The sequence below is a fragment of the Fistularia commersonii genome, chromosome 15 (assembly GCF_037954325.1).
Source record: "Fistularia commersonii isolate RoL2024-O1a breed Wild chromosome 15, RoL_Fcom_v1.0, whole genome shotgun sequence".
Taxonomy (NCBI): Eukaryota; Metazoa; Chordata; class Actinopteri; order Syngnathiformes; family Fistulariidae; genus Fistularia; species Fistularia commersonii.
This window is the reverse complement of record NC_141298.1, coordinates 14,983,147-14,996,844: the sequence shown is the minus strand read 5'-3', so window position 1 is coordinate 14,996,844 and position 13,698 is coordinate 14,983,147. Positions and strand designations below refer to the sequence as shown.

General features: G+C 39.9%; 1 protein-coding gene across 4 annotated transcripts in view; it reads right to left on the bottom strand.

The window, feature by feature from the left end:
• Nucleotides 1-13,698, bottom strand: part of ntm (neurotrimin) — a 454,899-nt gene that overhangs the window by 146,768 nt on the left and 294,433 nt on the right. For 2 of the 4 annotated variants that reach the window (XM_086160103.1, XM_086160101.1), the window contains one exon: nucleotides 3,940-4,030. In XM_086160103.1, the coding sequence (XP_086016229.1) occupies nucleotides 3,940-3,983 (44 nt within the window). In that variant the 5' untranslated portion in view covers nucleotides 3,984-4,030. Of the gene's footprint in view, nucleotides 1-3,939; nucleotides 4,279-13,698 lie in introns of those variants that run through there. The other 2 variants (XM_086160100.1, XM_086160102.1) reach the window with 1 other exon arrangement.

Sequence of the window (13,698 nt, the reverse complement as noted above, 5' to 3'; positions counted from 1 at the left end):
CAGTATTGACAATAAGGTTGACTTTGACTCTGTCACAAAAGACGGTTTACAATGCAAATCTCACAATATCGCCCAAGGTGAGCAAAAGGTGGCAAAGTTGAAGCAGAAACAACCTCTAAACTCTAAACTCCATAAACTGTCATGACTCACAGACCCTGCAAGAAGAACAGATCTTGTCTCTTTCCTGACACAGTGGATTTTCTGTGACAGAAAACTGTTTTTGCAGCCATAAAGAGGCAAAAGGCAAAGCTACGAACACAGTTGGCATCCAATTTAAGAGCAAGAAAAGTTTTCTGCCATTTGCAATTGCTGTGCAAACTTGGTTTCCCTGGCTGTCCTTGATACTTCGCAGGGACTGTTGTGTATTAAAGCAGTGGGGTATTCACAGTCATGGAGATACTCATTAAAATCACAATGGTTACACAAAACAGGATTAAAACTAAATTCAGAAATATGCTGAGTAATGCGAAACTCACCAGCCAGACACTCATTTTAGCACCTCCCGCCCCGCCCCCTTCCTCCCCGAGCAGTTTGACTTTAACAAAGCTGTCAACAGAGATGAAGTGAAGGAAACGGGAAAAACAAATAGAGCGTGGAGATGATGGAGAAAAAAAAAAAAAAAGGACGCTGATGCAGCTCAGAGAAATGCCAAGTCGTCCCTGGTACTAAGTCAGCAAAGACAATGATGTCATGTTTGATACAAAGGTGCTATTATGAGGACGTGGAAAGAGATGTGCGGAATTTTTTTTTTTTTTTTTTTTTTTTTTTTTGGACTTTCAAGACCCAACAGGGACTTGGAAAAAAAAAAAAAAAAGACCAAGGACAAAGCTGTGGAGAGAATGAGCAGAGCACAGTTCAGAGAATCACAGCAATGTCAGACTAGTAATTAAGCTCACAATGATGTTGTCAGGCACTGATAATACCAATCTGGGCATGTCAGTGGCAAGACAACCACTTTTAATGGATAGACTTTGACATGAACAATTGCTCCGGATGATTACGGTGCAGCTGCTTCACAGACGCCTATAATAGTGTTCTTGCTCAACACTGAAAGAGTTCCAAACATTTTGGCCTCTTGTCACTCCGTGTCATATTTTCTCTGGTAGTGGTTGCCAGCAGTAAATAGGGTGCTTTGTGTCCGCGGTGCATCTCATTTTTTCCTCATCTCAATGCGACTCGACATGTCCTTCCTCATGAGACAAAAGCTACAAAACAGGGGGGTGATAAAATAAAATAAAATAAATTTAATTCATTTAATTTGAATACCAAAAGATTATTTTATATATATTTATACTGTAAATGCATTATATATATATATATATATATATATATATATATATATATATATATATATAATTTGCATCACAAGGATATTTGAAATATATCTATAAAAATGTACATATATACATATATAATATTTGATATATATCATTTACATATATTTATTTATTTAATTTATGTAAGTATGTATGTATATAAATCGCATCCCAAGAATATTATATATATATGTTTAATTATTATAATATTATATTTCATGATATTATTATAACAAAATAAAATAATAATAATAGTGATAGATCTTAATAAATTAATGATGAAATAATATAGACTGCATTATTCTTTCTTTTAATTCTGAGATGTGAAATTTCCGGAGAGCTACTGATTTAGTCACGGGCGAAGGCTTTGGAAGATAATCACATGGCCGCCGAAGGAAACAGGAAAACACAGACCGGCCCGTTCATCCAAAATCTGTTCATCCTAAAAACGTATGATGCCATTCGACACCAGAGAAAAGCAATGTGGGTCGAGCGACCTGCCAAACACTGAATCCTCCCAGTGTGTCCTGCGTATGAACTGAGAGGTCTCCAACGGACTGTATCAGACACTCGCACACACGGCTGCGTTTGAGCTGATAGATGAAGTTCCACGTGTCTGAAACGTTAGGTCTAAACCCAGTATCTTACCGTTTGTCCTCAGACGACAGCGTTTCTAAAAAAAAAAGTCAATAAAGGAGCGCAGAGATCAGCCACTCCAAATGTAATGCTTAAATGTTGCAGCCAAAATACAGCGTTTCTGTCCCAGTAGCGCTGACCAAACACGTAAAGTGAGGTCTTTGCAAGTACTTGGCTGTGAAATATATAATATATTAGGAAAATTAATGATCCTTTTGTTTCATGTGGAAAAAAAACACATTCCACAAAAAAAGGTAGAATATGGTAGCTGGGTGCTGTATCTGCCTGAAACTAAAACATGCCGAATGACTTGATATAACGCTAAATACCACATTAAAAATTATACGGACTCGAAGCACACTTTTGAACACAACGGAGCACCAAAGTAGCTACACATGAATCGCAACACAATTTAAATGTACTGCCAATGTGGATTCATTAAATAATAACAGCGGGGATAAAAATGTGGAGATTTACGGCATAATTTGTTAATTTTTTCTTCGAGGGCCAAATAACTTTTCCCTTCTCTGCCGGGGGGCCCAGGTCAGTTTGTAACAAAAAGATTGACGATGGCAGAGCCGTCTAAATGCAAACATTTATTGTTTTCCAGAAAAGCCACACATGACCAAAAATGAACCCTTTCTGGGATCTTGACAGAAAAAAAAAAAACAAAAAAAACAGAAAATAAATAATCATATTATTAATAAAGTAATAACAGTATTTGTGAGATAAATAATAACCAAATAGCCCTTTTCAAGCTTTTTACAGATAAAAAATAAAATAAAATAAAATAACTTCTTGTAGACACAACTGTTCTCAACTGATACAAACACCTACCAAGTTAAATCCACCTACCAGGTTAATACCCTGCATTCTGAATCTACTTTTCTTTTACCTAATCTTTTCCGCTATCATTCCATGTTATTTGACAGGGATGTGTCAAGAATTTTTTTTTTTTTTTTTTCGAGGGAGGGGTTTCAGATGAGGTCCAGAATGCAGAAGGTTGGAATTGAATGTTACGTTCTACGCGTGCACAAATCACGATGACGTGACCACGATTTAAAAAAACTAAAAAAAATAAATAAAAATGCATCTCTGGTATCGTTCAGGGGCCGGGTAACATGCGGAGGCGGGCCGTTTCCGGCCCCCGGGCCGGAGTTTGGAAACCCCTGGTTTAGACCATCCTGTGGGTATGGTGTCACTAAAATAGTGTGACGACAGTCCTCAACACAGACACACACACACACACTCACACACACACACACCTAAACAGTGATGGGATCTGCACTTTTGAACCCTATCACTGCCTGCAGCCACTTCTCACATTCAGTCATCTCCGGTATCTAACGGAACCCCCCCAACACACACACACACACACACACACACACCCTCCCGTTTCTTCGACCGGCGTGATTATTCCTCGTGTGCGGCTGACATTGGACATTTCCCGACAGCACTTGAAGGCATCACAAATCCGCCTGTGTCCGGTAAGCCTCTGAGGGCGCGGAGGAGGGGAAAGGTCGGCCCCGCAGACAATCCCCAATCTCGGGGAATTGCGGGTCAATCCGCAATGTTCACACTGTTATTCCTTGTCTTTCCCCCACAACACACATACACACACACACACACACACACACATATCCTGATGGCACTTTCCTCCACCTTCATCTGTGCACAATTAAAAGCGCAAAGTCTCTCCATAACAGCTGCAGGAAGATTAGCAGACTATCGTTTCTCAATTGACTGTCTTATTTTATTCTTTTTTTTAACACACTAATCCTCTGAAATCCAGACACTTTTTTTTTTAATTCCCTTCAAACGTGATAAAACAGACAAATCTCCAGTCCTGGTCCTCCTCTCTTCCTCTCTCCCTCTCTCTCCTGAACACCTCAAACCCCGGCGGCGCGTAAACTTTGTGGATGCGCTTTTTGCACGCAAAAGAAGAGGACAAACATGCACGGATGCAGAGTTGCGTGTTGGGACTGACCTGAGGAAGACCGTCTCTCCCTGCCGGGCGGTGATATTGTCCATCACTTTGTTGTCGGACTGAGAATCCCCTTGGCTGCGGACCGGCAACCCTGCAGGCACAAGAAGCAAAATCCTCAAGGAAAGAAGCGCCGTGCGTTTGAACACCGCGTCAAAGTATCCGCGGACGGACATGTCCGCCAGCCTTCAGGAGAGTTTAAAAAAAAAAAAAAAAAAAAGATAGAAGGAGGGGGAAATGAATTAAAATCCCAAAGCGAGGTGGTGGAGAGCCGGTGTCCGTCCCGGGCGACGCTCCCCGGGAGATTACTTATCTGGAGTCCTAATCCAAATCTCCCAGCCAGGTAGGCTGGCTGTGCAAGGAGGGGGTCTGGTTTTTCCTTTTTTTTTTTTTTTTTTTTTTTTTTTTTTGGGGGGGGGGGTGCGAAATAATCCCTCCCCTGGCTGCGGTTCTCTCACGCACACGCTCCACGCAACGCCGCCGTGCGCTCGCCAAGTGAGGACGTCATACCCGTAGAGGAATGAGAGAGAGGATGAGAGACGTTAAGTTTTTTTTTGTTTTTGTTTGTTTTGTTTTTGTTTTCGATTCGCATCGCTTGTGCGATGACGCGTGTGCGCGCAACCGAGCACGGTGCCCGAGCCGGCGGATGACGTCAAAGACGGACGGGCGGCGCGCAAACCGGAACGGCTGCGGATTTGCATCCGCCGGGCTGCAGGATCCAACAGTGACTGCTGAATTTGTAAAGTGAACCCCCCCCCCCAAAAAAAAAAAAAGAAAAAAAAAAAATTCTAGTACGTAAAACATCAATCCGATTAATTAATCAATCAACCAATTAATTAATAAATCCATTCATTCATTCATTTATTCATTCCCTGCAACTTTTGGGACGACTTATCCCAGCTAAATGGCCAAAAGACCCGGGTTTACCCTGGACCAGTAGCCAGGTGATCACAGAGCCACGCATAGAGACATATTTAACCCTCATTACCATGATTTTTTTTTTTTTTTTTTTATCCTTCCAAAACAAGTGATGGAGCTTAAATTGGTACCAGCACCGACAGAAAGCGCAGAACAAAAAAACAGAGCCCTAATCCTAATCCTAATTCCAATACTAAACCTAACACTCCATCTGAAAGTCTGACAAGCGCCGCGCCGTTGGAAAGCCCACCGAGAAAATGCGAGTTTCGGTCCAATTTCTATCGCTCTATCTCATACGGTTCCGCAGATAAACCATTTGGAGAATCACCATTTGGTGATGAGGGCTACTGTAATTTCCGGACTAGGGAGCGCATCTGAATAGAAGCCGCACAGATGAAAAATGACAAAATAAAAAAAATGTGTACATATATAGGCCGCACTTGTTGATAAGGCGCAGGTGTTCACCTTGTAACATCAGAATCGCTTTATTTAGCAAGTCATTTTGCAGCTATAAGGAACCTGCTTTGGTTGACGCTGCTAACCAGGCATTAAATAAGTGAGAAATGAAAGTGTGATTGTGGTTGGCTGTGCAAAACAGTGGAAGGTGGTGCATTGGATATGAGATATTTACATAGAAACATTTTTTAAACTCTTAATTAAATACATACCACAAATACGTACTGGAAATTATTTTTGTTTATGATCAGCGCCTGTAACGTGGCTGATTAAAAAAGATTATTAATAAATAACACATTCATCCATCCATTTCATATCCCCGCTTTGTCCGACTCCAGCTGATTGCTATCTTGGTCTTCCTCCTGCACACTAAAACCGTTAAAATTCGTTTTCTTCGGTTTCAGAATTAAACAAGCTCAGAATTTCAGGGTCATTTCATCGGTCCGATGCAACAAGGGGAAATATTTTGGCGGCATGAAGCTCGTTAGCTGAAAAAATTTCATAAAGCTGCATTATTGTTTAAGCCTTGGTGCTAAACGCATTGGAAAAAAGTAGCGGCTTATAGTCCGAAAATTGAGGTATGACCCCGAACTTTGACCTCTAGTCATTGAGTTCAGGAGTCGGCGGCCTTTAACATCCAAAGAGCCATTTGGATATTATATTATATTTCCACGGAAAAGAAACACTGGGAGCCGCAATTACTTTTTGACATCTAAAATAAAGGTACCACTGTATATATAGCAATTTCTTACCTTTACACTTTGTATAAACGACTATGGAGTGTTGCTTATGAAATCCACAAAGTGCTTTAGAGAAAATTGAATTTTATTCATATAATGAAAACATTTTGAATGTTTTTTTATTCATATTTTGCCTAACTGGGGTTGAAAGTCTCAACAAATTGACGGCATTTTTGTGATGTTTTTGGAGCGTTGAAAAATAATAAATATCATTTTATTTTAATATTTCAAAATCACAATAACCTTCCAATATACAACTAAAATTAAAAAAAAAGGAACTAGCACAAATAAAATACACCGCGGTGTAAGAAAGCTGACACTCAAAGCGCACCAAGTCAAAGTAGGGCTGGGTCCAATTTCCATCGCTCTATTTCATACACTGCTTCTTGTATACAACCGTTCACTTCCTCCAGTTAACCTGCTGCGGGAGGGGAGAAGATGCAAAATTGATACAGCGCAAACCACCTTGCCACCCTTACTTGGAGATATCAGACGGTTTCTGTCTGCTCTGGATGTAATAGACATCGGCTAAAAAGGCAGCGGTTCAATAACATAAAAAGGAGACCACATCCCATCATTTACACGGTGATTTGCAGAGGAGTCGGTCCTCAGTATCTCCCTCCGTGAAGCTGTATTTCTGTCCTCGACGCTGCCTGCGCGCCGTCGGGTTGGTGAATCAAACCAAAACTCGTGTCCCGTCGCCAAATTAAAATTCAACACAAAAGATGGGACTTTCACAGATCCCGTTGGAAACACTACGTGCATTTTCTTATGTAAATCTTCCTATTCTCATTCCTCCCCCCTTCTCATTCCTGTTCAATTTGCTCCCAGTCTGAAGCTGTGTAATGAAAACAGCCCGCAGGCTGTAATGAAAATGTAAACCCGAGTATCCCCGCGTTTTCTATGCTTAGCATTTACAAATTTGAGTTTCCCGCATGTCTCCTCTTAAATCTATTTAGTGTCTGCAGCGGGAGTGCGGCTCTCGGCTGCGAGCCCCGCCTGATTCGTCAGATTTTATTTGAACAACCTCTGAGGATTCATCATCTACAAGGCTCGGAGCGAGCAATAAAAATAGATTGGAGCTGTGACGGATGTCCGTTCTGCCGGCTGCGGTTGCGTGGCCTTTAGCGAGAAATGTTGTGGAATCACAGGCCGGGCCTTCACCTTCATCAGCAGGACGGCAATATCATTTTAGCGCTCGGGTGTCAGAGCGGAAGGCGCGCAGCTTAAATACATTTAAAAAAATTAAGAAGTAAATTCATAAAAAAAAATGTTTTGATTGCTTTTGGTGCAGCTGCTTTGAATCTGTGCTACTTCTCATGAAACTTACCAATAAATAATTCATGTATCTGTTTATTTCTTTTGTTGTCACTGTTATAGTTTTCTCTAAATGTATTTTTTCAGTGAAAAATTATAATAAAAAGAATAGATACAACCGAGGATTATAATGTAGTTATCTCATTACCTTTCTACACAAGAAACGGAAAGGGGCTCATATCTGTATCTGACATAAATTGAAAATAATACAAAGTGAATTTAAGATCCAGTAGAACCATTTGTCAAATACAGCTGGTGAAAAGACCAAGGAGGAGTCATTCTCCATTAAGTTTAAACACCCGCTTTTCTGCCAAACGGCTGGAGTGATTTTTGAAAATGCCTTTAGATTTGAGTGCCGAAAGACCCCGGAGAACTCCCCTCCAAAAGGAAATTCAACATTTCCAAGTGCAGGCATTAACGGGTAAAACGACCCTTAAAGTGAACTGTGAAGTGCATACAGGCTGCTTGTTCTCAGCAACAGTACGCTTCTTATTGGGATATGAAGAGGGTAGAGTGACAGACCGTGTCATTCACAAGCACATAAACACCAGTCTGTTAGCTGACCGTTCATTATGAATGCCGCGCACTGTGCGAGGATTGGTGTTTGACTGCGCAGCACGTGCAGAACTTCCACTCGGGCATGAAAACCGGATTTGAAGAGTGAACAGTGGTAACCCAGCCGTTTATCGCTGTTTATAGAATAGAACCTAAGCGACGTCCTATCCGGAGTTCTCTGGACTGTAACGCTTGAGGTTTATATGGTCTATAATGGCAAAACCCAAAAGCAAGAATCGACCAGTTTATGTGGTAAAAGTTAAAATTCAGATTTAATCTTTCATTTTCTCAGCATGTGTTGGACAAACCGAGGAATCGAGAAGACGGTTCTTACAACCTCACGGTGTCATCAAATCAAAAATATAATGGTAATCCAGTGCAAATTAGCAGTGAAGGGAACTGTTAAACGTACGGCTTGCTATAAATGCTATATAGTCTGCTACGGGTGCACTGTTTTAGTCAGTGTTAGCAGCATAGCACAACACCATGTGACTCAACTTACAGCAGATGGAAGCAATGCGGCTTCCGGGTTGGTAAATAGCATTTTATCTTAGTGTTGGAAATTGACCTGCTTTTCCGTCGGCCCCGAAACCCTCACCAGATAAATGTCATCAAAAAAGAGAAAAGCGGACATGGAGTGTAGGGTTTTCTGGGAAAAAAAATGACCTCTTCTTATTTGTTGGTTGAGGTTAATACCTGTATGTTTGGTGTGGATGCAGAAAGTTTCGGTGTCACTATGAGACTCGCTGTGGTGAAAAATAAAAACCTTAATGCACGGAGAATTGAGAAGACAGAAGTGAGGCACAGCATTGTTTAAATTGCACTTACTTTTCATCATCAATCTCACGTTGTTGGTCTTGTATTTTTTAAAGGAACGGCTCATTACATTGAAAGATTTTTTTTCATAATTTACCAGTTATCTTTTACACTGAAACAAAGAAAAAAATTGGACTTTGAGTTACTTCTCGGTAATTACGCTATGATTTTACTGCTCCGGCCCCGCTTGACAAACTGAGTTTGACACTCCTGGATTAAACAGTAAACATGAATTTATGAGCTATAGAGTATAAAGTGCGCGCAGATACAGACTGATATTTATTGGCATGAAAGAGTAGCGTTTAAAAAAAAATCCGCACACCAAAAATGCTCCAAAAAGAAAAGATGATTTATTTTACCGATAACACAAAACACTTATTCTCGCATGCATGACATCTCAAGCCAAAAACAAGGCTCTTCCACAGATGCTTAGCGGAGATATGTGTACGTAATCATCTTTTGTGGAATATGTGTAATAAATCATCTTTTCTTTTTAGAGCATTTTTGGTGTGCGGATTTTTTCAAAACTGTACTAAGTCGATTTTTTTTTTTTTTTTTTGGATCCAGCAATTCTATGAAAGAGGAGCAGCTGTTTGGTTTTTTTTTTTTGGTGTACAGTTTAGTGCAAAATACTGTTACGGTATGTAGACAATAGCAGTAGGATAGTTTTCTCAGTGCAAAGTAGTGCAAAAAAGGAGTTTGTGTTTCTTTCAGGGAGGGGTATCAGGCACCGATAATCACTTGTAAAATAAACATGTTCTGACATTAGTCTGATTTTTCCTTTTACTTCTGTGGAAAAAACATCTCAGTGCAGGAATTGTCATATTCTGTGCTGCTTGACAAACATATCTATGTTATCAATATACCTTCTATTTGATTTATTTATCTTTTTTTGAAACCGGAGAACCGACGCCAGACCTGGGCATATCTGGCCCATTTCGCTTTTTTTTATCCGGCCTGCAAAACTGTTTTCTTTAAATATTTTAATAAGTGTCTTCAATCAATATTGAATTTCGACACTCCTTATTTTTTCCCTTTTGTTTAATTTTGTACGGATAATGTCGGTACATTTATATGATCATTAATGATTTTAATGTCAAAATGAAATCCCAAAAAATCTGAATATTTCAATTACATTTTTCATTTTGTTCAATTTACATGCTACCCAATTGGCTCATGCATAAAAATGAAAAAAGACCTTCCTGCTGCGAGGCGGAAGAAGCTAACTACTTCCCCGCCATGCCGCCCTTCTTTATTAAAACTTGGAAGAAAAAAAAAAAACAACTTGGAGATAGTGGACGTGCAAGTGGTGGGGTGAAGGTGGAGGACGTATTAATGAGTCTGATAGACGTGACTGTCAGCGAGGAAGTGTCGTCTCGATATCCCGGCACCTGGCTCATCTGCCGACGTACTTGAATCAATTCATCAATGCCACGACCGCTACTCAGCCTCCGCTCATTGCCTGATTAAAAACTCCTCAGTGAACGGAAGAAACTAAAAGTTATCCTCAAGAGTTGCTAACAGGCACTGCTGTCTGTAGGAAACGACACATTTAACTTTTGAGTTTTCCAATCTGCTGCCCGCAACAGTCTGTGTTACAATAAAATGAACACAAAATCACGTGAAAACGGCGTGGGCGACAGTTTCACAATTACTATTAAATCCTGTAGTCTAAGCAATCTGAATAAATCAAGAAATTATAAAAAAGCCTCATATTTTATCACATTATATATTATTGTATTACATTGTGTTACATTATATTACATTATATTGCATTATATTATATTATATTACATTATACACTGCTCAAAAAAATAAAGGGAACACTTAAAAAACACATCCTCGATCTAAATGAATGAAATATTCTTATGAAATACTTTGCTCTTTACGCAGTTGAATGTGCTGACAACAAAATCACACAAACATGATCAATGGAGATCAATTGTATCAACCCATGGAGGTCTGGATTAGAAATCACACTCAAAATTAAAGTGTAAAAACAAACTCCAGGCTGATCCAACTTTGATGTAATGTCCTTAAAGCAAGTCAAAATGAATCTGTGTTGCTTCCTGAGTGGACGCTATGATTTCACAGAAGTGTGATTGACTTGGAGTTACATTGTGTTGTTCAAATGATCCCTTTATTTTTTTGAGCAGTATATTATTTTTGGCCTGAACTTTTAATTATCCATGTATCTCAAAAATACGATGAGATAATAATGTATTTAATAAAATGGCTATCAGCCACTGCACCTGGCCAGTAGGTCTGCAGTGATGCATTGGTAGATTTAGGACGCATTACAACACACTGAGCGCACCAAGTACACGCAATTTCAACTGTGACCCGAGTTGCCGCTGACCTTTCAAATCGCAGCCGTGAGATAACAGCTGCAGGTGAGCGGAAGCGACGCAGAGAAAATGTCATGTTTTTACTGACTTCTGCAGCAGCCAAAGGAAGAAAATGCTATTTATGGCAAAAAAAGTAAATCATACATTTAATGAGACTTTGTGGGAACAAGTATGTACAGTGCCGAGACAGCTTCGGTCAAATATAGTCAATAAATATTTATTAGCTGATCTTATTGATTTTTTTTTTTATTTTGATAGTGTGAGCTTACATATATTCTTTAGAGTAAATAACAAGAAATATCCATGCATAAATGAAATGTAAATAAAATCTTAGCTTGGGGTCGGGCCTGAGTAGGCAAACTGAATATACTTGCTCTGTATTCGATTGGCACATTTAATCTTTAATAGCTACTTAAACCAACTGATATGTTGCTCTCTTGAGTGTGTCTGAATCTGTGTGTGTGTGTGTGTGTGTGTGTGTGTGTGTGTGTGTGTGTGTGTGTGTGTGTGTACAACCAACATCCAAGGCAGAAGATGGGGATGCAGTTGAGTTTGGTTGGACAGATATACATTTTTATGCTGTTTCAAGTGGATGTTTTTTTTAAGATGTTGGGGTTTTAATAATCATATATATGAAAATCTACAGCGCTATCACAACTTGCAGTTTCAAAGTACTTTACACCATTCACACACACACACACACACACACACACACACACAACGACGGCGGCGGCAGAGCCGTGCTGAAACGCCATCCGCACCCAAAACACGTATTTATTCATTCGTTCATTTCTTTCGCGTAATATATAGAATTTTGCTCTTGCGTAAAGCACGTATATTATTAATGCGTGATAAAACCATTTGAACAAAACAGTTTTATCACTCGTGCACACACAAACTCCAACACAATGATTAAGGCTGCCATGCAAGGTGCCAACCACCTCATCAGGAGCAATTAGGAGCTCATTATCTCGTTCGCCAAACGCGGGGGATCGACCCGGCAGATCAGCCGGCCACTCTGCCGCCTCAGTCCCACCGCTAGATCAAGCTTTGAGGCTAATCAGTGTTTTGTGCTCAGAATAGCCCGACTATTTCTTCCTTGTCTACGCTTTAGAGTTCACCGCTTTTACCGCGGGAACCGCTTTTGCCGGCGCAGGTTCTGGAATGCTCCACGAGCTTTCGCCACCTCCTCGGTTACTGCGATCCAGTTTGTTCACCTAAAACATTTTCTAACCACCGCCTACCCGTTATTATGGGTTCTCTGTCAGTCAGTGGCCTCATAACGGTCTCCTCTGCATCTTTTGATTCATAATACATCACATGACGGCCCTGCTGCAAAAAGTCAATATGCAATTATTCAGCTCTGTGCTCAAAATTGCTTTTATTCTCAGTCATATAATACTGATATTCACTCTTTTCTCTCCTTTTTTACACGTAATGAAGTAATACAAATATGAACAGAGCTGGCTTTATCGTGCTTTACCGTTTTTATGATGTACATTTTGTCTCCAGTTTGGTTGACATTAAAAATCTACAATAATCTTCTTTATGTCCAGGGCTTCCTAATCTTCATGCTGATGCAGGATGACAATACAATTTAATTAGTTTGACTCCCTAGGTGCAAGTTAGTCATTTGTGTCTGTGCCTGAAAGGCCTTGAGATGCTCTGCCTAGCCAATAAATGTCAAAATCCATTATACATCTGAATATGACAACCTGCTTTCATTAGTGTGCGAAAGTCAAGGCGTGAAAGCGCGGCGAGCTTTTCTTCAGCGTCTGCAAGACTATCGTTTCCTGGACATCTGAGGTGTGTTCCGCCAACTCTGTCTCCAAATAGGGAAAAACATTATACAATCTGGATGATGTCGTTTCTTAAACAATGGGGATGTGCAGCCTGGTTAAAATTTAAAATGCTGCTTGATTCAGAGTTTATATGCTGCAAACCTGTTTGTAGAACACTCGCTATTGTCCCGTCAATGAAGGAATAATTACAGTCTCCAACGGACTCAAAACAAGGAAGAATGAATGATTTTCTTTATGGAAATTATTATCCCTGGATACTTGTTCGTTCTCCAAAATGTGTGTTTTCCATAAGTTAAAATATTTTGAGTCCCATCAATCCCAGTTCCCTTTCACTTGTATTATCCACTGGAAGGGACTTCATACAGTCAGTCAGAGGAGAAAGAGGCAAAACCAGCCAAGCGCAGTAATGAGTGAACACACCAAACATGAATATATTAAAAGAAAGAAAACACACACACACACACACACACAAAAAAAAAAAAAAAAAACATCTTTGTAAGACACACACCTTCAGGTTTAATTATGTGAGTGCTGTGTTTACAGCTTGCTCCTCGGCGCCCAAGTGACTCAAAACGAATAAATAGATAATTCCCTGATGCCGGTTGCTTACAAAAAAAGTGATGGGGAAATAAAAACTGTTAAATTTAAACCAAATGTAATCCTGACATCTTTTTATTTGTCTTAACACGCACAGCTTTATTGTTTGTAAAAAACATTGTAATCAGGACTGCATCCGTAGCTTGGCTCTCGGGCTCGTCAAATGCATTAAGTAACCACCAGGAACTATTAAACTGCTGCAAAAAAAATAAT